The following is a 27,872-nucleotide window of genomic DNA, read 5'->3' as shown; positions in this document are numbered from 1 at the left end:
CTGGAGGAAGGCATGAGGTAAGCAGTATCAAGAACCCCAAGGGAAGTCCTGAGAGGAGGAGGAGGAGGAGGGGGCCAGCGACCCCCTCCAGAGGTCACTGAGCTGAGACCACCCCAAAGAACCCCCAGATGGGGGAGGGGCAGAGGGGTGAGGACGGAGTCGGCCCGAGGTGGACAGGGGCTGCTGAGAGGAGAGGGGGACCCCCTCTCCCGGCTCCCCCATCCTGTGCACTGGCTGCCAGCTTGGACTGCAGTTGAGGTCCTTTCTGGGAAGGAGACAAGAGATGGGAAGAGGGGCTGGCTCAGTCCGCCTGGGCCAAGCTTGTTGCCGGCTGAAAGTGCCTCTTGGGTGGGGTGGTGTCTTCATTTGGGCAGAGACGGAGCAGTGAAGGGCCCAGGCCTGTGGGGAAAGATAGAAGGTAAATCAGTGAGGAGTTATCACCCCAACCCATCCGCCCTTCTTGGCAATCAAAAGTGGGTGATGAGACAGACACACATGGATTCAAACCCCGGTGAAATCTTGGACAAGACCTGCTCTCTGAACCTCAGGCATCCAGGATGTTTCGAACAGTAAGTAAGAAGCCTGGAGCCAGGCCCTGCCTGGGTTTGAATCCAGGCTCTGCTATTTACTTGCTGTGTGACCCTAAGCAGGGGACTTTACCTCTCTGAGCCTCAGTTACCACATGTATAAAATGAGCAAATAATAGTGCCTCTCCCGCACGAGGAGTAAATGAGTGAATCCACGTCAAGTGCTTTGAACAATAACTAGTGCTGTTGCTACTTGGAAAACAGAGATACTTATTCTACCTCATTTACTGATCACCTACTGTGTGCCAGGCACTGGGGACACAGCAGAGAATGGGGAGGATGGAACGCCATGGCCTCGCGGGGCTGGCATTCAGTTAGGGGAGTCAATGAGGTCATGTACGTGCATTTAGCTCAAGGCGTGGCAAAGTGAGTGTTGGATAAACGTCAGCTCTTCATTTACAGACATATACTAAGGATCTGCTCTGTGCCCAGCCACTGGCCGGCACCCCCCCCCCCACCGCCCACAGCAGAGTGCAGCAGTGATCAAGACAGGCCTTCCCTGACCTCACAAGGCTCACACCCCCAGGGAGATGACAGCCAGTAATCAAAAAACTATGCAAACATCTCTGTAAATGTGGTATGTGATGAGTGTTAGGAGCCCTGAGCTTAGAAAGTTAGGGAAGGCTTCATGGAAGGAGTCATATTTGAGCGGAGATCTAAAGGATGCAGTCATTAGACAAAGAATATATGGAAAAGCATTTCAGGTACTCAGATCAGCATATGCAAAGGGCCTGAGGCAGCCTCCTCAAGCATGACGATTTCAAAGTCATTGCAATGCCCTCCAGAGGCCCTATGCAATATGCCCTACACCCCTCTCCCCTCCTCTGTTTGCTCTCGCCACACTGGACCTTGTTTTTCCCCAAATAAAACAGACACCCTCTCCCCACCCCAGGACCTTTGTATGTGGGGTTCCCTCTACCTGGAATGCTCTTCCGCCCCAAATTGCCATGGTTCACTCCCTCACTCCTTCCGGTCTTTGTTCAGATGCCACCTTCCCAATGCGACTGCCATGCCTACTCGTGCTCAGAGCTGAAATTGCACCAGCCCAGAATCCCTTTTCTCTCACACCCTTTACTGTCTTGGTTTGTTCGCCCTCAACGGTCTCCCCCACTAGAACGTCAGCCCTCCAAGGGCCGGCCTTTCTGTGTGTTTTGGTCACAGTTTTGTCTCCAGTTCCTAGGACAGCGTCTGGCATTTCCTGTGTGTTCTGTATAGATTCGTTACACAGATGAAGGACAGAATGAATCAAAAGGCAGAGACTGTGGCTGAAACAGAGGATGTGAAGCAGCGTGTGGTCTGAGATGAGGCGGCAATCAGGCCCCAGAGGCTTGAGTGAGGAGCTTGATCTCTCTCTGAAGGGCACAGGGAGCCATGGAAGGATTTGGAGCAGAGGCAGGCCAGGGTCAGGTTTGTGCTTCAAAAAGGCCCCTCCGGCTGCTGCCTGGAGGTTCCGAGCGGAGCTATGGCGATTGACAGTCGCGCTGGAAGATGATGGTAATAGTAACGCAGACGAGAGAGCGGTTTGCCTTGCTCTGCGGAGGAGCCGTGCAAGCAGCATGGCACCCAGGGAGGTCTTTTCCTTTCCTTCTTTTTCCCTTTCTTCCTTTTTCTCTCCCCTTTTCTCTTTCTTTTTAAAAATACTTTATTTATTTATTTTTAGGGAGAGGGAAAAGTNTGGCGATTGACAGTCGTGCTGGAAGATGATGGTAATAGTAACGCAGAGGAGAGAGCGGTTTGCCTTGCTCTGCGGAGGAGCCGTGCAAGCAGCATGGCACCCAGGGAGGTCTTTTCCTTTCCTTCTTTTTCCCTTTCTTCCTTTTTCTCTCCCCTTTTCTTTCTTTTTAAAAATACTTTATTTATTTATTTTTAGGGAGAGGGAAAAGTGGGGAGAAAGAGAGGGAGAGAAATATACGATGTGTGAGAGACACATCCATCTCGTGCGAGTGATATATCCATTGGTTGCCTCTCACGCGCCCCCTACTGGGGACCTGGCCCACAACCCAGGCCTGTGCCCTGACTGGGAATCGAACCAGTGACCTATTGCTTCACAGACTGGCACTCAATCCACTGAGCCACACCAGCCGGGGCCCTCCCTTCCTTCCTTTCTTTCTTTCTCCCTCCCTCCCTTCCATCCTTCCATATTTAGGGGTAAAGTGTCTTTTTAAAAATTATTTATGTATCTATTTTTAGAGAGAGGGAAGGGAAGGAGAAAGAGAAGAAGAGAAACATTGATCAGTTGCCGCTCTCACACAACCCAACTGGGAACCAAACCCACACCCCGGGCCTGTGCCCTGACTGGGAATCAAACGTGACCCTTGGCTTTGTGGGACAACTCCCAAACAACTGAGCCACACTGGTCCGGGCAGGGCAGGCATCTCCTGATCATGTATTGTAGAGCAGGCCTGTGCTAAGCTCTTCCTGTGCAACATCTTTGTGGGTCCTCAAACATCTCCTTAAGGTAAGAACAACTGCAATAGGCCCTAATGGATGGGGTGGGGGGGAGGGGAAACCGAGGTGGGACTCAGCCCCAAAGCTGAATCAGACACAGGCTTCAGGAGATCTAGGCCTTGGGCTGGGCCCAGCTTCGGCTCTCCCAGGGCCTCTCTTTCCTTGTACAGGGCCCCTGAAAGGAGGGAGGGGCTACACCTTTCCACCAAGGTCACGTCCAGGCACTGGCAGCGCCCCACCCCCTTTAGGATTGCCCCACCCCTCTGTCAGCTCCTCCTCCTCTATCAGGCACCTCCCAGGGGCGGGGCCAGGGCCTCTGCTTACCCAGGTTGCTACTCAGGGGCTAATGCTCAGTGGCAGGAGGTGGCTGCGGGGATCCTGCCGGCTCCTGGGGGCTGGTCCTCCTGTCAGAAGGAGACTCTGTAGGGCAGAGACAAAGCATCACCACTAGCACCAGCATCAGCATCAGGATCCGTATCCGAGGAGGCAGGATGGCACAGTGGTTGAGAGCGCTGTGGGGGTTCGGTGGCTGCTGCCGGACTTTGGGTTAGTCACTGTCCCAGACATCCTCCGCATGTCCCTCCCGAGCCTCGTCTTCCTTTCTGCTGTGCCCCAGCAGGCTGCGTGTGCAGACCCCATCCACGTGCACCCTCGCTCTGAGTGTCCCTGTTGGGTTCATGTAACGGCAGATGCCAGCAGGCGGGAAGAGGAGGAGGGGAGGGGTGTTTGATCTTCCAGCTGCTGGGTCCTCACGGGGTGGCCGTGTCCCTCCACAGAAGGTTTCAGCTCTTACGAGGCAGACCCTCCTTTCTGCAAGGTCTGGTGACCCTCCCTGTCCTGCTCCTTCAGGCCAGGGGCGGTGCCAGCTCCCCTCACTGGGGGCTCTTGGCTGCTGCCCTAGCACGTGTTGATTCTGCCCATACCTTTGCGAACAGTCCTGTTATTAAATTCTCCTCAATACCCCATTTCAGCCCTGGCTGCTGTGGCTCAGTGGATTGAGCGCTGGCTTGCAAACCAAAGGGTCACCAGTTTGATTCCCAGTCAGGGCACATGCCTGGGGTTGCGGGTCAGGTCCCCAGTAGGGGGCGTGCGAGAGGCAACCACACATTGAGTTTCTCTCCCACTCTTTCTTTCTCCCTTCCCCTCTGTCTAAAAACAAGTAAATAAAATCTTTAAAAAAACACCCCATTTCAGCCCTGGCTGGTGTAGCTCAGTGGATTGAGCGCGGGCCTGCAAACCAGAGCATCGCGGTTCGATTCCCAGTCAGGGCACATGCCTGGGTTGCAGGCTGGTTCCCTGCAGGCCAACTCCCAGCAGGGGACGCACGAAAGGCAACCATACATTGATGTTTCTCTCCCTCTCTCCTTCCCCTCTAAAGATAAATAAATAAATAAAAATTAAAAAAAAAAGTAAGCCTTTGTGACTGTTAAAATTGTTAAACATTTATAGATAAATAAATAAATAAACACCCCATTTCAGTGTGCTGTCTCCTGCCTAGACTCTAACGGATGTGGTTGCCCAAACTCTCGTGTGTAAATGTGGATGATGATGACGATAACAATAATAATAATAATTATTATTATTCAAGAATGGTCATGGAGGTTGAAGAATTTAATCCTGTGAGGAATTAGTGCAGTCAGCATTTGGTACATGGTAGACACTCATAAATATATTATCAGTCACACCCCTCATGTTCCAACAGCCATGTTGGGTAAGGGGCCAGGGAGCCCTTTCATTGGGCAGTAGGGAACCATGGAAGGTCCCAGGGGGAGGGCTTGTGGAAGTCACTCAGCTAGACTGGCTTTTAGGAAGGGTGTCCTGGCTGCTGTTGTGCAGAACTGGCAGCCAAGGCAAGACTGGGGACGGGGGAGGCTGCGGGGCAATGGACGCTGCTCTACTTTGGTTTGTGTTCATACCCCCCCCCCCATATGCACAGTCTGCGGAGGATCAGGGAAGGGCCCGGTTTCCAGTGCTTCTCACCGCAGTCCTGGGAGACGTGGCAACCAAGGGTCAGATGTTTCCAGATGAGGAAACCGAGGCTCCGAGTGGTGACATCACCTGCCTAAGGTCTCATTTACTAAGCGGCTGACCTGGGACGTGAACCCAAGTCAAACTGACTCCAGTGTCTGTTCTCTTAACACCACACCAATCACCCAAGGCCAAGGCCTGTTCTCGGTTTGGAACGGGGCCCATGGGAGCAGAGAGGATTCCTACAGATACCAACCCCTGGCATTTCCTCTCTTCCCTTGCTAAGTTTTCTTCTTAGTGCTTCCTACCCACTTACATAGATATGCAATGCCCTTTCACACCCACTGCCTGAGCTAGACTACCAAGGTCCTGGCTTCAACACGACCTCACTTCTAAGTGGAATCTAATGAGCAAAATAAACTAACGAGAAAAACAGAACCGGAGACATGGAGACATGGAGCAGACTGATAACCGTAGGAGGGGAGGAGAGCGGGAGGCATGGTTGAAGGGGAAGGGACTAGTCAAAGAACGTGTATGGCCCTGGCTGGTGTGGCTCCGGGGATTGAGTGCTGGCCTGCGAGCCAGAGGGTCGCTGGTTCGATTCCCAGCCAGGGCACATACCTGGGTTGTGGGCCAGGTCTCCAGTAAGGGGTGTGTGAGAGGTAACCACACATTGATGTTTCTACCCCTCTCTTTCTCCCTCCTTTCCCCTCTCTAAAGAGAAATACATAAAATCTTTTTAAAATAAAGAACGTGTATGAGTGATCCAGGGACATGGACAATGGAGAGGGGATCGACTATAGGAAAGAGGGTGGGCTGGGTGGAGGGGGGCAAAAGGAGAAAAAAATGGGACAACTGTAACGATAAACAATACAATAAAGCAGAGAAGAAGGAAAAAAAGGTTCTAGCTTCAGCTGGATCACTGACCTTGCATTTGACCTTCAGCCAGCCCCGTCCCCTCTGGTCTTCCCATCCATAGACCAGTAAGCTTAAGCCTGCTGGGTTCTGAGGGCCAGAGGACCCCACGAACCTCTGCACGTACCAGGCTGAGAGGAGGCAGCAGGAAGTTTTCAGGTTCTCGGCTGGGGGACCGTTTGGGGGGTCTCACTCCCAGCAGCTCCACCCCCTCGGCCTCATCTCCTGAGCTCTGGGCCAGGGTCCTAGAGGAAAACAGATAATAACCTCAGAACATAGCGAACACGGGCAGGGTGGGCACCAGTGTGAGCAGAGGAGGCGCATCCCTTTACTCCCCCAAGCACTATTTATCTACGCATCCACTCGCCGATCCACCTTCCCATTCGTCTATGCGATGCTCCATCACCCGCCCACCCATACAACCTCCATCCAGTCACCCTCCTATTCGTTCACGTTCCTCTCCATCAGCTCACTCCCCCACTTGCCGTCCATCCATCATGATGCATCCCGCCACCCACGGTAGTCACGAATTTCCTCCCTCTCGCATTGAACACGTCTTTATTAGGCACCCACTGTGTACCCAGTGTCAATCTGGGAGCCTTGGAGAATACCGAGATGTACCCATAAAAGCCTCGGAAGGACAGTAAGGAGACCGCTCTGGAGACTAAACGGGCACGTGCCCACACGTTGGAGAGCAAAAACTGAAGGGCTAGGAATCTCACATCTGAGGAAGAGGGACATGGACCCTCTGAAATGATATGCAAAACGTGTGTCTCTAAGTGTGCGTAAACTTTCTTGGGAAAGAGTCTGTAGTTTTCAACAGATTCTCAAAGGTATTGGGAAACTTAGTTCTAGACAGTTTCTCTGACGTTGTGACAATGTCCTCACAACCATGACAAATGGTCACGAGGCCAGATATCAGTATGTTCCAAAGGAGAGGGCCCTGGTGGACTGGAGGATTTAGGTAAACAATGAGAACAGTGAAGGGCACACCAAAAGGCAAAGACAAAAAACACAGAGGTTGGGCCCCAGCTGGCGAGGCTCAGTGGACAGGGTGCCCGTCTGCGAACCAAAGGGTTGCTGGTTCCATTCCCAGTCAGGGCACATGCCTGGGTTGCGGGCTGGGTCCCTGGTAAGGGGGTGCGTGAGAGGCAACCACACATCGATGTTTCTCTCCCTCTCTTTCTCCCTCCATTCCCCTCTCTCTAAAACATAAAATAAAAGGAAAATGTTTTTTTAAAAAACATAAAGGTTGGAACAAACGTGCCATGTGCAGGAGACACCGAGGGCCTGGCTAGGGTGGAAATCAGAAGGACGAGGCTGAAGGAGGAGGCAGGAGCAGGGCAGGTGGCCCGGGACCCTCTCTGTACTCCCTTTGCATCCATCCCCCCCATACTGAGGCTCACCTCTTCCGGGCCCCAGCCACGGATGGGGCCGAGGGGTGCCCTCTGGAAGGGCTGGAGAAGCTCAGCCGGGGGTCACTCCCCCAGCGAGGCAGCGGGGCGGGCTCAGGAGGTGGGGGCGACAGGCCGTGGAAGCTCCGCGCGCGGGGCCGGGGGGCAGCCCCCGGAGGTCTGTGGTAGGCCCTGGGCAGGTGCTCGCTGGAGTTGAGCTGGAAGTCGTCGTCCATGGAGATGTAGGGGGCCAGCATCTCCAAATCCAGGGTGTCGACGTCCTGCGGGGGGCAGGAAGGAGTTAAGAGCATGAGCCTCAGCCTCGGGTGGGTCCCAGCTCCGCCACTCCAAGCTGTGTGCCTAAGTTCTGAGCTTCAGTTTCCTCATCTGTCAAATGGGCATAAGGCCTCTGTGGTAACCAGTTGCCAGCAGGGCCCCCAAGGAGCTTCTCCTCCTGGGACTCACGCCCTAGCTCAATCCCTGAATGCAGTGACTCTAGGGTTGCTCTGGCAACGACAGGACATCAATGAGATGATGGTGCATGATGTCTGTCAACATGAGGTTATAAAGACGCCGTGGCTATTGTTTTTTTGCTGCTCTCTCTCTCTCTGTCTTTCTCGTTCTCTCTCTCTCTCATCACTTGCTCAGGGGGAAGCCATGCTGTGAGCAGCCCCACGGAGAGGCTCACAGGGTGAGAAACAGACCTCTCGCCAACGGCCAAGTGAGTGACCTTGGAAGTGAATCCTCCAGTCCCAGTCAAGCCTCTGGATGACTGTGACCCTGGATCACAACTTGACAGCAACCTCACCAGAGAGCCTGAGCCAAAGCCGTCCATCTCCGTGGCTCCCAGACCCCAGACTCTCAGAAATTATGTGAGGTAATGCATGACTGCTGTTTTAACCTTCTCCGTTTTTAAAAAAGATTTTATTTATTTATTTTTAGAGAGAGGGGAAGGGAAGGAGAAAGAGGGAGACACCAACGTGTGGTTGCCTCTCGTGTGCCCCCTACTGGGGACCTGGCCCGCAACCCAGGCATGTGCCCTGACTGGGAATTGAACTGGTGACCCTTTGTTTCACAGGCTGGTACTCAATCCACTGAGCCACACCAGCCAGGGTGGAAAGAGGATTTTTGATGTGCGGTGGCTGAAAATTTAGCCACACCGCTCTCTGCGGCTGTGGGAAAGCAAAAAATGTAACTAGTGAACTAGGTGATCTAGCTAAGGAGAGTTCTAGCCCAGTTGTTGAAGAGGCTGCCTGATTTCATTTTGCTTCTTGGAATAAAAGTCAAGAAGAGAGAGAAGCTAAGGGAAGAACCTAAGGGAATGAAGGACCTGGGACTTGAAAGTCTTGAGAGTTCTCAACCTCCCTGTGCACTGAAGAATTAACTTCACCCCGAAAGAGGTGAGCCAGCCCTTGTCCTGGCTCCTGGGAGGTAACATCTAAACCCCTGCAATTTCCTGAGTGATGGGGTGTCTTTGCCGCTCATGGCGGGCCCCTTGGGCCATGCCTGATAGTTCATGCCACCGAGATAACTCAGGGTGAGGGCTGCCTATGCCAACGCGGTGATTACGGGGTTGGGGCTTTGGGCCACGTGACACCAGCCCGACCCCCGAGGAAAACGTGCATCTTAGGCAAGAATGGGATGCTGATCAAGCCAAACTGCGTTGCAGCAACTCAATCAATGATGCCGCCCTGGCTGGTGTAGCTCAGTGGATTGAGCGCGGGCCTGCGAACCCGAGGATCGCGGTTCGATTCCCAGTCAGGGCACATGCCTGGGTTGCAGGCCGGTTCCCTGCAGGCCAACTCCCAGCAGGGGACGCACAAAAGGCAACCATACATTGATGTTTCTCTCCCTCTCTCCTTCCCCTCTAGCGATAAATAAATAAATAAATAAATAAAATCTCTAAAAAAAAAAAAAATTAACTCAATCAATGCTGCCTACATGATGAAACCCTTAGGAAGGACTTTGGACTCTAATGCTTGAGTAAGCTTCCTGGAGTGGCAATATTCCATGTACAAGTTGTACACACATCAATGTCAGGAGGGTGACACCTCCCTGGGGACACGGACACTTTGCACTGGGGACCCTCCCAGTCCCAGATTCCACCCCTTGTGCATCTTGTCCTTTTGGCTGTAATACGACTGTGGTCATACGTATTGCACTCCCCTAAGCTCTGTGACTAGATCTAGAAAAATACGGAGGTTGAGGGCGTCTGTGGGCATCTCTAAATTTTTATCCAGCTATTGTGAAGTGAGGGTGGCCCTGAGGACCCTTGACCTTGGGCATATGTGGCAGTCTGGACGACTCTGTCTTTCACTTTGGCTTTAGTTGACTCTGGGAACTCCCCAGATGGCGGATGCTGCTAAAATGAAGAAATAAATGGGTTCTGAGCAAAGACGGGCACTCTCCGAAAAGCATGGTCTACAGGCGAAGCCAGGGTGTGACTGTCAAATTCCTTGTGAAGACTTCGGAAAGATCAAAGTTGGTGCCTAGCCCCGACCTTCAGTTAGACGAAAGGCTCTAGAGATTTAGGATGTGCCTCATGGATCTTCTCCAACAATAGAACCTCTATAAAACTTCAGGGCACTCAGCCATCTCAGCACAAGCATGAGGCAGGAAAGGATATATCTCAGGGAGATTTGTGGCACGACTTTTGTTTAACGGTGTGAACGCCAGAGAGATTCCCCAAAGACCCACAAACATTTTGAAGAAAATCACGTGAGTGGAAACATCGCCAGCTTGGACTGAGAGGGACAGAGATAACACAAAAGGAGAAGAGACTTTTGGACCACCCAAGTTCTATAAGGAAGCCAGGTATGAACATCCCTCATCTGGGAGCACATGTTACATTTTATGAGAAAGGCAGGGTGACTGAGAGTGGGGAGCCCAGAGCCCGGAGCGCAGAGCCAAGAACCACTAAGAAAAACTCCTGGGAAGTAGTAGAAATGGGTTCTGATCAGGGAACTTTCAGGATCTGCCCAACAGCATTTCAAAACTGCTATGGACCCGTGACACCTGTGTTTGAACAGGCGTACGTACAGCGGGTGTGCTATGCCTCTCCCACCCCGGATGTTGGGTATGGGGGGCCAGATAATTGGACTCTTCTGTTCACAGGCCAACAGATTGAGGCAGACTGTATTGGAGGAACTTCGCTGCACCCAGGTCTGATTTAGGTGAGGCGAGTCTAGGACTCAAGCTGATGCTGTACGAGGAAGAGACTTTGCGATGGAGCCCCCATGGTCCTTGTAGTTTGGTCCTTGTAGTTTGGCAACCTGTATGTGGTTGCTGCTCACACTGTGCTAGGGTTGGTCTGTAGGACTAACAGAATACAGCAGAAGTGTCGGTGCGTCACTTCAAAGATTAGGTTATAAAAGACAGCACCTTGCCCTGGCTGGTGTAGCTCAGTGGTTTGAGTGCAGGCTTTCGAACCAGAGGGTTGCCAGTTTGATTCCCAGTCAGGGCACATGCCTGGGTTGCGGGTCAGGTCCCTAGTAGGGGGCGTGTGAGAGGCAATCACACATTGATGTTTCTTTCTGTTTCCCTTCCCCTCTCTCTAAAAAGAAATAAATAAAATATTTTTTTAAAAAGACAGCATCTTCCGTCCTGGACCCACTCTGTCTCTTACACTATTTGCCTGGGGGAAATACATCTGCCTTGTTGTGAGGACACATAGGCAATCTACGTAGAGGCCCATGTGGCTCCAGCCAGAGCCAGTGAGGAACCGATCCCCGCCAACCACCAGGTGCGTAAGTTTGGAAGTGAATCCTCTGTAGCCCCAGATGACTGTAGCCTTGACTGAGAGCTTGACTTCAGTCTCATGAGAAACTCGGAGCACAAACCAGCCAGCTAGGCTGCTCCCAGATTCCTTATTCTCAGAAACCGTGGGACATAATAAATGTGAGTTGTTGTAAGGTGCTGAGTTCTGGGGGAATTTGTTACGCAGCAATAGGTAATCGATACATCATGCCACTGTCATTTATCTATCCACTCAACCAATGATCCAGACATTATCCCTCTATCTATCCTCCACCCAATGAACCGATGGTCTGTCCACCCAACTACCCACCCAAACATTGCCTCTACCCGCCCATCTACCCAAACATCTGTCTAAACCTCACCCATCTGTCTACCCACCATCGCCCACCTACTGAACAAAATGGTCTGCCCACCTACCCTTCCCCGTACCCTTTTAACCATCTCCCCTTTCTCCAAAGACCAGGTACGCCAGCCCTCACACCAGCCCTCACCTGAGCTACATCCAGATCTGTCTCCATCGTCTCAAGGTCTTTCCCCGAGGCCAAGACTTTGTGTGCGTTCTCCACGTGCCCAAGGAGCTCTCCTGGGAGATCGGCCTGTGAGGAGACAGGGTAAGGCAACCTTGAGCCTGGTAGGTGCCAACAGGAAGGCAGTCTAGGCGTTTGAGCTCAGGGGTACAAGTGGGGGGCAAAGGTCAAACGGCCGGACACCAAGGGTGTCAGACAGCCAATGCAGACGTGGTTCTAAATGCAGCTGTTCAAAAAGTGTCTGGATGGAGATCCATCCAAAAAACATCAAAGGTCCGAAGGACCAGAGCCCGAGACGAGACATTCAAGGCCCTGTGGGGTTAGAGGTTAGAGGTCCTGGGGTCTGGGGGAAAACCATGCCGAGTCCAGCTGTCCCAGGGGTAAAGAGTGAGGTCAAAGGTCACAGCTTAGTTTTCTGGTGGAGAGAAGATGCGGAGGGGGGGCACGTAGGAAAGTCAGCCTAGGTAATATGGACCTCTGAGTCCAAGGTCAGGCTATCTGGACTTGTATGTAAAAATAGCAACTGCTATGGTCTATTGAACACCTACTAGATGTCAAGCTCCTGCTAAGGTCTCCCGGTGAATAGTCTCATGGAACCTTTACAACAACCAATGAGGCAGCTATTTGCTATTATCTTAACTTTACAGGTGAAGAAACTGAGGCCCCACTTGTCCAGGGCAACACAGTGGTAAACGGAGGTTCAGGATGTGGGTGTAGGTTTGTGCAATTTAAGACATTAGACGTTTTTAATTCATTGAGGTGAGAAGTTCATTAAGGTGAGAAGTTCAGGAAGTTCAGAGAGCCTGGGCGCTTGGTCACAAGCCAGGAGAGGCTCGCTCAAGCCCATCCCAGACACCCCAAGTTTTGGTCCAGATAATGGTTGAACAGACTGGAAACGAGATCTTAAAGGCGCCCCAGGTCCCATCTCATCCCAACCTTCCTGCTACACAAACGGGGAAACTGAGGCCCAGAGAACAGCAAGGTTCAAGCCAAAGGATAAAGCAGCCTGGATCCCCAGGGCTTACCGGAAGGGGGCTCTGGGGGCGCCGAGTGATTCGGGGTGCACTGGGGGCGGCGGCTACTGAAGTCCCATCTAGGATAGGTGCCAGGAGGCGACGGAGGTCAGGGCTACAGAAACGGCGGGGATCAGCGGCCAGGGTGGCCTCGCTCAGGGCAGGGGGGTGTAGGAAGGCCAGGATCCGGGGACCAGAGGCGTCTGCAGGACACATTGAGATGAGGGAGGTCGCAGGATGGTCACCCAGGGCTGAGGGGCGGAGCCCTCCACGCCAACCCCGGGGAACATTGTTGACGTCTTCAACAACCAATCAGGGTGGACACAATTCACAGCGCTGGGGAGCTGGGTCTTAAAGAACCCCTGCTGGGCCAGGGGTTCTTTCTTGGTTGTCAGGTTCTATCTTGGTTCTATCTTGGTTGTCAGATTATGGCACGTCCCCCAGAGAGTTCTGTGGGAGGGGACAACATGGGGCGAGGGCACACAGTAGGCTTGAGACAGTAGCAATTGCCCAGCAGTGGGGAAGTGTTTTAATATTGAAAATCGACATGGCTGGACCAGGGCACACGACTAACCGGATCCCACCATTCGGCTGAGAGGGCCTTGAATGTTAGGAGAAAAGCCTGGCCCAAGGCCCTCAAGGAGATTCCAAAGCCCCTGCAGGTCAAGGCATGGCCTGAGCCTGCTCTGAGCCAGAAAAGGAAAGGGGACCACCGACTCCACACCACACCCAGGAGCATGGACTGCCAGCCAACAGCTTGGAGAAGGTGAAACCCTTGAACAGCAAACAGGAACAGAAGCTCAAGCAGGATTGGGGGGACACCAGGGGTGGGCCAGGGAGGAAGAGGTAGTAAGGAACCAGACTGGAGACGGTCAAGGTTACTGGAAGCCAAAGAGCAATGAGGGGGGAGGAAGGGAACACACTGAAGGGTGGGGGTGATGGAAGCCACTGGCAGGATTCGGAGCACAGAGCAAACAAGACTGAAGCAATCATCTCAGGGACACAGGAGAAGAGGAGGGAGGAGAGAAGGGAGAGAGGAGAGCATTCTGGGTAGAGGAAAGCACATGTGCAAAGCCCCTGAGAAAGCCTGGCATGTTCCAAGAGCTCCAAGGAAGCTGGTGTGGCTCAGAGTGGGTAAATAAAGGAAGGAGGCAGGAGGTGGGTCCCACAGGATCACAAGCTCACGTTAGGGCACTTGGGCTTTCTCTTCGGCATCCTAGGGACACAACCCCTCCCGGCCCCAGCCCTGCCCCATACCGAGGCTGTCCCCAGAATTACGGGTGTCCTTCTGAGAGACGGTGGCCCGCTGAACAGGTCTGTGAGAGCGTCGCTCCGTTTGCTCTAGGGACAGCACCACTCCAGTCTCTTCCACCCGGCTGGGGTACAGGGCAGAAAGGGGAGTGGGAGTCAGGGGGGTCCTCAGCCCCAACCAGGCAGCCCCCCTCAGACAGTGTCCTTACGGGGGGGCAATCCCATCCAGGGGCAGGAGGGCACCGTGCAGAAAATAATTGGTCCCATTTACTTATTTCTTTTACAAATGTAATGTGTCTTGAATGCTTTTTATTATAATAGCATTTAAAATAAAGTTAAGTGTATCTTCCCAAGCTCTTCTGTGGAAGGAAAGGCAGAAAGAAAGAGCTGGCATTTAGCACAGCTTGGGCAGAGGGGGAGGCTGGGGGGGGTGGGGAACTGAGAGGCAGAGAGGGGGCAGAATAAAAGGTATCAAAACGAAATATTCTCTTTATAGATATTTACTTATAGACCTATCCATAAAAATATATTAATGAAGAACATACATTTAACATGGTATCAAACATGAAGAATTCATAGGGTTATATTTTAATGCATATTTTAAGGTTTTATTTCTGAAGAGTCTATTCATAGACATTCAAGGGAATGGATTTATAAATACATCCCTCTTCTGTGTGCCCTGCGCCTCCCCTCCCCGCAGTCTCTAGCTACAGAGACAATCCAAATGTTCGCTGAGCAAACTGCCTTTCAGAGAATTGGTCTGGGGTTGACGACCAGGCCCTCATTTGCATCTCATTTGCATAGCGCTCTCCAGGACAGAATGTGGGTGGTCCTCCTGCCAGCTCTTAGAGAAGCTATGAGCCTTCCTCACCCTCCCTAAAACCCCTTCTGGGCTGGAAACACTGCAGTTTAGGCGGGACTAAAGCTACCCCATCCCCTTTGAAAAACACCAGCATACACAGTACACATGCTCACACACTTGGTACACACGGGCACAGATGTCAACATTCACATATGCCCATGGATACACATGGACAGTTAAGTGCGCATGCGCTGTACCCTCGGTCTGGCACAGGGAGTTCACTCATTTGTTCATCGCACAAGCATTTCCCAGACAATCGGTACAGCTTAGCAGCTAAGAGCAAGGGGCTCTGCAGCCTGTGCGGCCTGGGTTCAAATCCCAGCTCTGCCACTTATGAGCTGTGTGACCTTGAGCCTGTGGCTGAACCTCTCTGGCCCTCGTTTTCCTCCTCTGTAAAGGAGAAATAATAACAGTAACTCTACTCCAGGTTGCTACAAGGCTTAAGTGAGTTAATAAATGTACAAGGGGGTGGAGGTAGATGCTACAAAGGACAAGCACCTGAACACACACCAGTACAGCCACATAGCCACAGACTGTACAATATACACACAGCACTAATGATGATTAATATCATAGGCTCCTCAAAAATCCATGGCTGCTAAGTAAACGATCATTCCCCACCCATTTTCTGCTGGCAAAATGGCAATCTCCAGGCCCACTCTTTGCTCAGAGTGCAAAAAAAAAAAAAAAAGAAGAAGGAAGAAAGAAAGAAAGAAAGAAATCCCAGGGCCTGGCCATAAAAAGACAAATCTTCATAATGAATAAAAGCAGTTTCCAAACGAGGCACAGCAGACCCCCTGTTTTCACTGTCTATAAGTTATTCAAAGATTCTGAACTGGAAAGTTGTTGAAGTGATAACATTCAAAAGGCCATCATCCATCAGTTTGTTTTCTTGTGTGACAGAAAGACGCGTGTGAACACTCCTGTTACCACCTTTTATTTTCAAATAGAATCTCTCCTTGATTAAAAAGACCTGGGAAGACCCCTAACCCTGGAGAGCAGGGGCGTCAAACGCATTTTCACCAGGGGCCGCATCAGCCTTCAAAGGGCCGAATGCAGTTTCAGCTCCATAACAGTCAAGGAGTAGTTACATTTATACAGCCCTAAAATTATTTTGGCCCTTCGAAGGCAACCTCGAGGTTGATGTGCCCCCCCCCCAGTGAAATGAGTTAGACACCCGGCTATAGAAATTGGTGCCACGTCCTTCAACGAAAAGCTGTACTTCTCTCTGTGTTGTGTGGTCATTTATTGTCTTCATCTCCATGTTGTTGTGGTGGAAAACTTCTAAGATACACAGTGGGGTGGGGGGTTGGCTTGCTGTTACACTTCCATTAGAACGACTAACATTAAAACCCAACGAGACACGAAAAGACAATGCAGAGTGCTGTCAGCCACATGACTGGAGCCTTCATACATTGCTGATGGGAACGCATCGGGGTACAGTCACTTTGGAAAAACAGTTGGGCAGTTCCGTATGAAGTTAAATATACGCTGCCCATCTGACCCATTCATTCCACTCCTAGGAGTTTACAGAAGAGAAATGGAAACATATGGTTTCACAAAGTCCTGTGTGAGAATGTTTACAGTGGCTTTTGGGGTAATCACCCAAAATAGGAAACAGCCCAAGAGTCCTCTGACGGGTGAATGGATAAACAAACCGGAGTCTATTCAGATCCGGACCCCAGAATACTACTCAGCGTGAAGAAGGGACTAGGGCTATATGCCGCAACATGAACTTCCGGACATCGCACTGAGCCAAAGGAGCCAGACTCACGAGGCTGTTACAGACGGCAGAATCCCACATACGCGGCATCGTGGTAAAGGCAAACTCCTAGAGTTGGAGGGCAGGCCGGTGGTTGCCAGGGGCTGGGGGTGGGGAGGGATTCACTATGAGAGAATTTGGGGGGCAATGGGACTATCCTACAGCTTGACTGTGGCCATGGCTGCACATTCCATGCATGTGTCAAAACTCATAGAGCCCTGTCCCAAAAAGGATGAGTTTTTTCCTCAATGCAAATGACTCCTAAATTTTTTTAAAGTTTTTATTTATTTAACTTTGGAGGGGAAGGGAAGGAGAGAGGGAGAGGAATATCAATGTATGGTTGCCTCTCGTGCGTCCCCTGCTGGGAACTGGCCTGCAACCCAGGCATGTGCCCTGACTGGGAATCGAACCGCGATCCTTTGGTTCACAGGCGCGCGCTCAATCCACTGAGGTACGCCAGCCAGGGCTACACCTCAAGATTTCTAAAAAGCAGAACAACTCCCCATGAATCTGCTAGATTTCTTATTTTAACTTGAATACAGTCCTTCTAATTTAAATGAACAGAGAGATTCATATGCACACGCAGGCTCGTGTGCTCACACATACACACACCTGTCCACACACACACAGACTAGACCAGGCACACAGTCGCCCCGCCCCCTCCCGCTTACCTGATAACGAAGTGGACGCAGACGATACTCTCAGACTGGGGGCCCCGGCCCCCTGACACCACTGTGGCCTGGGTCTGGGTCCACAGGTAGCCACCACTCCGTGCCAGGAAGCGATACCGCCCCGTGACTGCCTGTCCCTTGCTCAGCACTGAGGAGGGGGACGGGAGGGCTCAGGGCCACAGAAGGGGCAAATGGAGAGAGACAGCTCTTGGGGCAAGGGACTGGGCACGAAGGGGCCAGGGAAGATCGGGTTCCTCGGGGGTCGGGGAGCAGGGAGCTAGCTGGAATTGGCTAGGGCCACGCAGGGGAGGCTCAGGCCCAGGGAGACGGAACCGAACACATACGGGTGTGGATGCTCTGGCCCACTGCATCCGAGTCCAGCGCGTGGATGTACTCGTAAGCGGAACAGCCAATCAGATCGTCCGGGCTGTAGCCGGCGACTTCGGCGATCCTGGGGGGGAGTACAGTGGCGCCTGGTCAGTTCCACTGGCTGAGGTAGAGGGAGGGTGGAGGGAAGGGGGACACGCGGATCCAGGGACCAAGCCGGCAAGACAGAGGGAGACAGGGTTGTGACGGAGAGACAGGGAGAGAGCAAGAAATAGAGAAAGAGGAATGCAGCTGGCTGAATGATGACCCGCAAAGAGGTCCGGAGCTAATTCCCAAACCCGTAAATGCGTGAGCTCACGTGGCAAAAGGCACTTTGCAGGTGAGATTAAGTGAAGGGTCTTGAGATGGGGAGACGCCTTAATTTTCTGTGTGAACCCCACGTAGTCACGGGGGTTCTTATCAGAGGGAGGCAGGAGATCAGAGCGAGTGTAGGAGATGTGATGGAGGAGGAGGATGGTGGAGAAAGGCGGTGGAGGGATGCGCTTCGAAGGTGGAGCAAGGGGCCGCGAGCCCAGGAACGCAGGGGGCGTCTTCAGAAGCTGGAAAGGGCAGGGTGACAGGTGCTTCCGGGGAGCCTCCAGGGGGAACACAGCCCTCGATTTCAGCTCCATGAGGCTGATTTCAGACTTTCCACCTCCAGAACTCTGAGGGAAGGGTTTTGTGTCATTTAGAGACACTGCGTTTGTGGTGATGTTACGTTAGCCACAGGAGAGGAATACAAGCAGAGAGGGAGGGTGGAAATGGGACGAGCGAAGAAAAGAAGGGGAAGAGCGACGGGTGAAAGAAAAAGGAGAAGGGGAGAGAGGAAAAAAAGAAAAGCACAAAGAGAAAGATCAGACAGAATGAAGAGAAATAAAAAGTAATAATGATGATACTGATTTTAAAAATATATACACATCTACAGGGTTTTGTACCAGGCGACCTACTGAGTGTTCAGAAGAACTGCTCACAGTAGGTTCTGTTACGACTCCGCAGGACAGATGAGGAAAGTGTGGCACAGAGAGGTGAAACCATTTGGCCAAAATCACACAGCCGGGATGTAAACCCAAGCCGTCTGAACCCAGACGCCTAAGTACCTCGCCATTCCTAAGTACCACTCCGGGGCCAGGGAGAGAGGGGAGAGGCAGAAAAACGAAGGGAGGAAGGAAGGAAACGAAGAGCAGAAGGAAGAGACGGAGAGAAAAAAGAGAAAGAGAGAGAGAGAGTGGGAACTAATAATGACAGTTTGTTGGGCCCGGTACTGTTTCGCATGAATTGACTCGTTTTAGGAAAGCAGTAGGGCAGGGAGGGAGAAACAAAGAGAGTACCAGAGAGAAGGGCAGAGAGAATCAAAGATAAAAAGACCCACAGAAAATCCTGCGAACTTGGGCGGAGAGAAAGAGGACGGGCTGGAGGAGGGCGGGCACGTGCGCAGCTGGGCTACTGCGCACCGCTCATCACAGTACGTGAACTTCATGTCCAGGCTGTGGCGGCTGAGGAAGACGCCCCGGCCCAGCGGGGGCTCCAGGCTGCCCGGGTGGGGGATGGCTTCACAGATGAGCACCAGGCATTGCAGGGGGGGCTCTAAGTTGGGGCTCCTGGCTGGGGAAGTCTGTGCGGGGGGCTTGTAGACCCTCATGTGTCCAGAGCAGTGCAGCACCTGGTGAAGGAGGGGTGAGGCACGTGAGGCTCAGGGGCCTGGGGAACCCTCGGGGCTGGGAGGTATGTCTCTGCGGGCCCCACGGGTGAAGAAGAGATCACTGAAGACTGCGTGGGCCTAGCTCAGGGAGCCCTGAGCGCCCCCCCGCCCCCAGTCCCGTGCCTCCACGGAGACCCGACCTAAGGAGGTTCTGAAGTTCTCCAGATTTTAAGACTCAGGGAGGTCTGAGGACCTCAGGTGTAAACCGCATGGAGACTCCAGGCGCAGGGGGCTCGGACCCCGCAGGCCCACAGAGATCCGGACTAAGAAAGGATACAAGGACACCCAGGCAAACTCCACGGACACCCAACCTCCTGGATACCTCAAGGACCCACCAGATCCGGCCCTGAGAGAGCCCCCCAGGAGACCCCTGGACTCCTCCCCCAACCTGCCACTGCAAGACTTCCTCCAGGCCTGGCCCTGCCCACCTTCCAGGTGGCCGCCTTGAGGTTGAGGGTGCGCCCGCGGTTAGTGAGGGTGCTCTTCATGCGCAGGGAGAAGCAGCGCTTCGTGGGGGCCCCTGGCTTCTTTTTGGACAGACCTACGAAGGGCCAGGGTGGGGCAGGGGGAGAAGCAGGTTACAGAGGCGGCTTTGGATAGGGTCCCGTTCCCTCCAGCATCCCGGGTACTAAAGCCTCCCCAGCCTCATGCCCAAAATTGAGACCCAGACCCAGAGAGGGTCTCCCACAGGGTAGGGTTTGCTCCTTCAGACCCACCCTCCCGGGGCAGAGCCACATCCTCCTCTTCTCATTTTTTTTTTTTCAATCCAAAAATCGAAGAGGAGATGTACGGAGGGCAGGCAAAGCCACAGTTTCTGCAATTTGGGGACAGAGGCCTCCAGGGGACTCACTCTGCTGGGGGACCAGGGCATCCTGAAGCTCCTCTTGGTCGCAGGGATGGATGAAATCAAAGATGCTGTGTCCAATGAGCTCCAGCTGTCAGGGAGGAAAGGAGGGGGTGGTCTTGGAGGGAACTCCGTTGGCCAAGGCCTCTGGCCCACCTCCTCCTTCCTCACTTCAGCGCCCCGCCCTAATCCAGGAGCCTGGGTTGTGTCACCAACCACCTCTCCTCTGCTTAAAATCCCTCCGTGGCTCCCCAGTGCCCTGAAGATAAACTTCCTAATTTGACCCTACTTCTCTAGCCCCTGCTGGCCTCTCTCACCTTTTTTCCTCTCTCACCTTCTCCCGTTGTACTTTGAACCTAGGCAGGACAAATGTCTTTATTTTCCCGAAACACTCCATTTTTATCCCACCTCTGGGTCCTGGCATATTCTGTTCCTTTGGTTATCTACATTCCTAGCCCTTGCTGGTTCCCTTTATTTATTCTCCACACCTTTTGACAGGCCAGGCCTTTTGGGTTTCCGCTCGGAAGTCTTCTCCTCCTGGAAACCTTCGATTCCCTCGCAGGTTGCGTCTGGTACCCTATCCACCACCACCCCCCCCCCCCCCGCCGCTCCGACAGCCCCCTTGGCTGTCCCTGCGCATCCTAAGTCTTCCTGTCTGGTGACACATCTGCTTCCCTCTGTACGGGGAGCCCTGTAAAGGCAGGGCTAAGGTGGTCCTGGTCACCCCTGTATCTCAGCATCACCTGCCCGCGCTACACACAAAGCAGGCAGCTCATCTCACCTGACTGAGGCCCAGGTGTTTGCTGACGTTCTCCGACAGGTAAGCCATGTCTCCCTCGGCGGTGAGCACCATGACGAAACCCTCCAGGGCCTTCAGGTAGCAGGCATCCAGCTGTTCGGCCCCTGTTCCCACCTGGTTCCACTCCCCTGGTGTCCAGACCAGGGTGGGTGGGGCATCTTTAGTCAGCTGGGGCCCCCACTGGCTAGCTCCCCTCTGCCTTCCCTCACTCAGAGGAAATTACAGGCACCTCCCAGAAGACAGAATTTGAAGGTGTCTCCCAAGGGCCTAGAACTCTTAGGAGGACAGAATACTAAGGGGACGAGATTCCCAGTGCTCAAAATTCTAAAGGGCCAGGGCTTAGGGGGATTCAGAATTCCAAGGGGGCCAGGCTTCCCAAGGGTTCTGAATTCTTGGGGCGGGACCTTCCAGGTGGGCAGAATTCTAGAGAAGCAAGACTCCCAGGTGACAGAATTCTAAGGGGGCACAGCCTCCCAGACAAGTAAAATTCTTTGGGGCAGGAGTTGGACAAAGCCTGAAAGAGGATGACTCCAATTTCCGCCTAATTTTTTCAAGGGTCCTGGGATTCCAAGGCGCATGCGCACGGGTGTGTGTGTATATGTGTGTGTGTGCGTGTGTGAGAGAAAGCCTCCTGCAGAGCGGCATTCTAACTGGGTGGGAATTCAGAGGGGTTGCTACTTACTGGGACCAGAAATAGAACTAGGGAGCTGGGGAACGGAAGGAGGACTTTCTAAGTAATTAAAAATTGGGCAGAGAAGCCTCCCAGGGGTCTTTATTATAAGGGGACCAGGCCTAGTCGAGGTCTCGCGGAGGACCTAAGAATTGAGGCGCTTTAGGGAGTTACCGGGCCTCCAAAGGGAGTGAGGGTCTCCAGGGGTGCATCCCAAGGGGCGGGACCAAGTGATAGACGTCTAAAGGGGCGGGGCTCCGAATGCTCGGAATTCCAGCGGGGCGTGGCCTCATCACCGAAGCGGATTCGGAGGGATCGGGGCTCCGCAGGGAAGGCATCAGGGGGCGGGACCTTGTCGGGATTCGAATTCCCAGAGGAGGGGCCTCCCTGGGGTAGGACCTCGCCAAGGTGGGAATTCCCAGGAGCCGGGCTCACCTGCGGCGCAGAGGCGGTGCATGCGCAGGTAGCTGATGGTGAGGCGCATGATGGAGGCTTTGTCCAGGTGGGCGCTGACCCCGCGCGCGAAGGGCAGCGTGTGCGCCAGCTGATAGAGCACCTCTGTCTCCTGGCTGCGACGGCTTCTAGCCGCATCCCGGGATTTCTCCTTGCGGAGCTCCGTGCTTGACCTGCAGGCATGGGCAGCGTTCACTGGCGGCCCCTCAGGAGGGCAATGAGGTGGACGGAACAAGCACTTGCGACGCGGTTGCCGCATGGGGCCCGGGTTCGCGGCGTGGCCCGGGCGAGTTCCCTGAGCACTCTGGGCCCCCGAAGGCTTATACTCCGGAGTTACTCCTAGCCTCGGGTTTTATCTGTCTCTGCGCCAGCCCAGGCTGCCCTCCTGTGCCTCGAAGCGCTGTTCTGTCCCCTCCCTGACTTATCGACCGTTTATTTCCCGGCTTGGGACGCCTTGGGGACAGGGAGGCCTCTTGCTGGGAGGGGGCCGGCTGAGCTGGCCAGGAGCTGGCCCGGAGCCAGGGAAGGGAAGGAGCGTGAAGAAGATGCCTGCAGCCTCCCAGGCCCCTGCCCTACAGCCTCCCAGAATCCCCTCTCCTGACCTTCCCGCACCTCCGCCCAGCTGAGTCCTCAGAATCCTGGAGCATAGATCTCAAAGTCTAAGGGCCCACCAACAGGGGCCCCACCAGGGTGACACAGCAAACCGACCCCCCCACCGGGGTTCTGTCTGGCCAACAGCTAAACACTCACCCCTGCCCTTTAATCCACTTCCAAAGCCTGGATTTTTCGAGTGGGGTTGGGGGTAGAAGGATGAGTATCTTTTTGTCAGAAGTATCTGTCAGCCCTGGTTGGTATGGCTCAGTGGATTGAGCATGGGCCTGCGAACCAAAGGGTCACTGGTTCAATTCCCAGTCAGGGCTCACGCCTGGGGTGCGGGCCAGGTCCCCAGTAGGGGATATATGAGAGGCAACCATACATTGATACTTCTCTCCCTCTCTTTCTCCCTCCCTTCCCCTCTCTCTAAAAATAAATAAATAAAACCTTAAAAAATTAAAAAAGAAATATATGTCATTTATTCAGCTTTTACCATTGTGTCAGCTCCAATGCCTTGTGTGTGTGATACCTTTACCCATTTCCAGCACAGACAACCCTAGAAGGAAGGTAAGTAACCCCAAGGAACAGATGAGTAAACTGAGGCACAGCATGGCACAGCATTTGCCCGTAAAGAGTGAAGCCAGGGTTTGAGCACTTCTATTTTCTCTGTCCCCCTGGCTCCGGGTTTATATCCAGGTTCTGGCGCTTCTCCCTGTTCCTACCACTGTCTTCAACGTTGAACTCCAGGGCTGTGTGAATCTGAACTCTAGTTTTCTAGAACAATTGATAGAGTATATTACATGTAGCATATATAACCTTATCTATATTTACAATAGTGATAAAACCATTTATGATAAGCAGCTATAATTTGATAAGCATTTATGCGTGTAACTGGCAGAGCCGGGATTTGAACTCACTCAGGCAGTGAGGTTCCAAAGCCTTCCTACTTCTGATTCCTGCCTTGTGACGCACCCCAAGGAAGCAAGACTCTAAGACGGGAGGCTGTCCCTTGCTGGAAACCACAGGCCACTTCTGGGGTTGGCATCAACCTCACCCCCAAACAGCCCCAGCCCCAGACATGATGGGCAGTCCGGAGGAGACTGTCCCGTCTGGCTGCAAAGGGACAAGACTCGCAGGCTGGGTGGAGGGCGGAGGGAGCCAGCGATCGCCCCCATCCCTTCCCTTCTGGCGGGTGGGGGGTGCAGGGGCCTCCTGTACTGTTCTGCCCAGAGGACATTCCGTCCTGTCCTGTTCTGGTTCTGTTCCAGCCCTGTTTGTCATCCTGCCCAGAGGGCGGGGGTAGGCGGGCCTCACGGAGCTGGAGGCCTGGGCAGAGGGAACAGGCAGTGGGAACAGGAGCGGGGGTGGGGCCAGCCCCCGTCCTCCAAGCAGCTGGGCTCTGTAATCTTCTCTGAGGCAGACTTCTTCCTCTACAGAAGGAACCAGAGGTGGTGGTTGTGCCGCAGGCCCTCCTTCCATCTCCCAGCCTGTTCTCTGACAGGAAGTGTGGGCCTCTCGTTGGTTTCACCAATGCCAAGGTCTCTGACCTTTCCCATTGAACACGGTGGGGGGCCATTTCCTCTGGTTCGGGGTTCCAGTCTTAACTCAATTACTCATGAGCCTTATGACTTTGGACAAGTTGCACAGCCTCCCTGAGCAAAATAACAACGCCTACCTCCCAGGGTTCTTGGAAAGATTAAATGAGTTAGAACATATCACAGGCTTAGAAGAGGACCTGGCAATTGCTAGCGCTCTCTCTATAATTCCCCCCTTGTCCACACCAGGGACGGAAGGTTGGAGAACCTCTTGCGCACTGGAGAAACTGCGGCCTTCGGCGGAATTCCGCGGTCTGGTGTGTGTGGTTACCTACGTGACTTTTGCACAAGCACTCTGGGAAGAAGTTTAACCAATCGTGACAGTAATAACAATGACAGCCTTGGTGTATTGAACACTCACGGAGCTACAGACCCCATGACGTCCCTTCCACAGCCCTGTGAAGCAGGCAGAGTGACCTCCCTGTCAGAGTTCAGGGCCCAGCAAAACCAGCTGCTAATCCCAGACCCTGCGCCAACGCCCTACTGTGTGCAAGGCATCTCAGTCAGTCTGACCGTGTAGTTGCTAGTGTCCACCCCCCTCGCCACCCCCCGCCCTGTTTTCCTGGAAAGGAAGCCAGTCCAGGGAGATGATGGAACTTGCCTGAGGCCACACAGCTTTCAGCAGCAGCGCCGAATTAGAAACCAGGTCTGTCTGTTTCCGCCCAGAGCTCTGTCTGAGTTGAACATGGTTTATTGCATACCTGTGGGGTGTCCTGCTCTCAGAGAGTGGTTCCCTCCATGCTCTTCAACTTGATATGGTAAGGGGGAGACGAGGCACGACGGATGTTTTCCCAGGATGTGAAACTGACGCCCGGAGAGGCAGCCACTGGCACAAGGCCATGCAGCCAGGAGGCGGGTGAGCTGGGATTTGAACCCTGACTTTAGGGACCTGTGCCCTTCAATGCCACGCTTTGGCAGGCGTGCCCAGCCGAGGAAGCCCTGCCCTGTCCCTCCTTTGCCCGGCAGCCTCAGTCCCCTCCCTTTGTACCACCCTCACTGTCTTCGGATTTCCCCAGCTGGACAGTCTCCCCAGCTGGCCTCTTGCCCAGCCTTGGTCCAGCCCCCTGGCACTCTGCCCAGCTCGGGACGTGCAGCTGGAACGCTGCCACCCTTCCTCTGTTCCAGCAGAGAACAGGGGGTGGGGCCAGGGCCTGGAGGCCCCAGGGTGAGGCCTGAAAATGGGGACTGGAGCCGGGTATCCCCCTAACCAGGAGAGGGAGAAGCCCACTTCTCCCCAGTCCTGAAGAACTGGCCACCCATGAGCAAAGGCCTGGGCAGGTGGGGAGACCCTGGCTCACATTCAGGTCTGCCCCTGGGTCTCTCTTTTGACACCGAGCTGGGTCTTGGGGGTCTTACAAAGAGTGTAGAGGACATGGGGGGCCTTAGGCTGTATCTGGGCAGGGACCCTCTTGGCTCTGCCCAGCGGTGGCCCAAGAGACCGGAGTCAGGGTTTAGATTCGAGAAGGAGGCGGGGGTGGGGGCCAGGAGGAGTCTCCCTGCTCCACACCTTGCTCATTCCCAAGGTCATGGTAATCCAGTGGTGTGCCCTTACCAAAAGTCCTGTCTTTCCTGGGAGCCCTCTCACCCGGGCAGCATGCCCATCAGGAAGTTCCTAAGAGCATGCCTGATGAGGGTGGGCTGGCGGTCAGCCCAAGCTGGAGGAAAGGAAGGGGGTGAGGGGATATGGGGAGCCCACTCGCCGTGGCCAAGGCCCCCTTTGGCCCAAATGCCATCATCCTAGGGGTGCAGGAGGGGATGGAGCAGAGCCAGGGTCTGGGTGAGAGTTAGTGAGTGCTGGCTGGCCTCCAGTGGGGAGGGGAGAGCACCCCAGCTCAGCTGAGAGGGGTCCCCACCCACCCAGGGGGCCCTGGGAGGGGTTGGGCTGGGATGGAGTTCCCTGGTGGGCCCAGAGCCAGAGGCTGGAATGGGGGGAGGGGGGTGGTTTAAGGTGGGTAAAAAACATGGGTGTGTGGACGGATCCAATCAGACCTGGGAAACCAGGGAGGAGGGGAGGGGGCGAGGCTTCCTGGATGCCTCAGATTGGGCAGGAGAAACCAAGGGCCTGGGCCAGTTTCTGGGGTCCCCATGCAAACACAGCAGGACAGGACCCTAGGCATTGAACCCGGGGCACAGGTTCTCCACTGCCCCAGCACCTGCACCTGCTGGGAGCTGGACCCAGAACCCTCCCTCTGGCCAGGATGGCCCAGCGGGGCACTGTGGCAACGTGCTCCCAATATGGTTTGCACTGAGCCAGGCACAGCACCCTCCTTCGGCCCTTCCCCCTAAAAGGCTCGGTGCCCTCAGGGCCCTGGCTGCAGGGACTGGGTTGGGTGGAGGAGGGATACCAGGCCCTAGACTTTGGCAAGTGGGTCGGGCTGTTGCCCTGTGATCGCAGGGGGTTGCCCTACCCTTCAAAAGGACACAAAAAGGCTTCTGAGAAGGGTCCCAGGTAGCTTTGGAAAGTTGAGCCTCTCTGTGGATTTCTAGGAATCCCAAGTTCAGGAGACTGTGTCAGGAAAGGCCCAATTAAAAGGGTTTCCTCTTCTCTTGAGCTCAGGAGCTGACTCCCCATTTCAGGGGACTCCGTATATCTAGGAAGGCTCATTTTGGGTGTATCCTGTGTCCTTTAGGATCTCAGGAGTCTGGTGATGAAGAACAACCTCAATTTGGGGGGTTCAGAGGCCAGAGGGTCAAGACGTGGAGGGAGAATGCCTCCTGGAGAAGCCCAGGAGCCGCTAAAATGCAACACCCCCAATTCCATAGGGACCCTGAATTTCACCCCCAACCGGGGGTGGGTGGGTGGGTGGGGAGTGAATCCAGAACAGCAAGAAATCAGGGATCATGACTGAAGTCGCTCTTGGCAAGAGAGGCGGGGCAGCCGGAGACTTGGGGAAACCCTGCACCCCCATAACCCACCCTCTAGGGTGGAGGGTGGGGCAGAGACGTGCCCCCAACCGCCCGTTCCAGAGCCTCCTTGGGCTTGCACCCATGCATCCCCCACCCGCGTCAGGGGTCCCTAGAAAGAGAGCCCCCCAATTTCAATCATTCCTGCCCTTGAACCCCAGTACCTTGCGCGCTGCAGCCCCAGCGCCATGGCTCGCGCGTCGCGGCTCGGGAGCCCTTGGAGGCCCCTAGCCCCCTCCCCTGCCCGGCGAGCCCCCTCCTCAGCTCCTCCCCCGTCGTATTATTGGCTGCTCTGCACCCGGCCCTCGGCTATGATTGGCCTGAAAATCTGTCACTTCCGAGAAAGAGGCGGGATCGGAGGCAGAGACTTAGAAGGCCCGGGTGGAGGGAGGGGGAGAATACGAAGAACACACACCCCCGCCACGCCCCTCGCCTCCAACTTTCTCAACCGAGTCGCCAGCCTCGGCGGCCGACCTGCGGCCGCGCCTCCTGGCCCAACCTCTCTAGCGACGTCCGTACTTTTCTGATCCATGTTCCTTAACGATGTTCCTTACTCGAGCCCCCACTCGCTAATCCCCAACCCCCGCTCACATCCCCAGTCCCTGTCCCTAGTCGGGGCCCCTCCAACATCCAGGCCCACCCACCCGACCGGGGTCGCCCCGCTCCGCCTCCTCTCTCTCCTCTTCCTTATCCACCGAGTCGCCCCTTCTCCCGGACACCCTCCAACTCCCTCTCCAACTCTACCAACTCTCTCCCTCTGTACCTCACCGCTGCCTTTCAGTCCCCAGTAGCTC

The 27,872-nt window shown here is 54.2% G+C and overlaps 1 protein-coding gene across 5 annotated transcripts; it reads right to left on the bottom strand.

The window, feature by feature from the left end:
• Window positions 1–317: 317 nt before the first annotated feature.
• On the bottom strand, window positions 318–27,286 carry HIF3A (hypoxia inducible factor 3 subunit alpha). 5 transcript variants are annotated; one of them, XM_037059045.1, is made up of 15 exons: window positions 27,243–27,286; window positions 21,968–22,158; window positions 20,845–20,990; window positions 20,070–20,154; window positions 19,648–19,760; window positions 18,972–19,180; window positions 17,499–17,605; window positions 17,155–17,302; window positions 13,866–13,984; window positions 12,621–12,811; window positions 11,560–11,664; window positions 7,325–7,593; window positions 6,046–6,163; window positions 3,360–3,455; window positions 318–399 (listed from the first exon to the last, which is right to left on the bottom strand). In XM_037059045.1, exons 1-14 carry the CDS (start codon window positions 27,266–27,268, stop codon window positions 3,372–3,374), a joined length of 1,911 nt encoding a protein of 636 aa, XP_036914940.1. In that variant the 5' UTR covers window positions 27,269–27,286; the 3' UTR covers window positions 318–399; window positions 3,360–3,371. The 5 variants fall into 5 exon arrangements, with proteins under 5 accessions (XP_036914940.1, XP_036914924.1, XP_036914931.1 ...); XM_037059029.1 differs by lacking the exon at window positions 27,243–27,286 and having other exon boundaries at window positions 21,968–22,282; XM_037059036.1 differs by lacking the exon at window positions 27,243–27,286 and having other exon boundaries at window positions 332–399; window positions 3,372–3,455; window positions 21,968–22,282.
• Window positions 27,287–27,872: the final 586 nt, after the last annotated feature.

Source organism: Sturnira hondurensis, unplaced genomic scaffold (assembly GCF_014824575.4).
Source record: "Sturnira hondurensis isolate 20B ecotype Veracruz unplaced genomic scaffold, ASM1482457v3 Scaffold0001020, whole genome shotgun sequence".
Classification (NCBI taxonomy): Eukaryota; Metazoa; Chordata; class Mammalia; order Chiroptera; family Phyllostomidae; genus Sturnira; species Sturnira hondurensis.
This window is presented reverse-complemented; position numbering and strand designations above follow the sequence as displayed.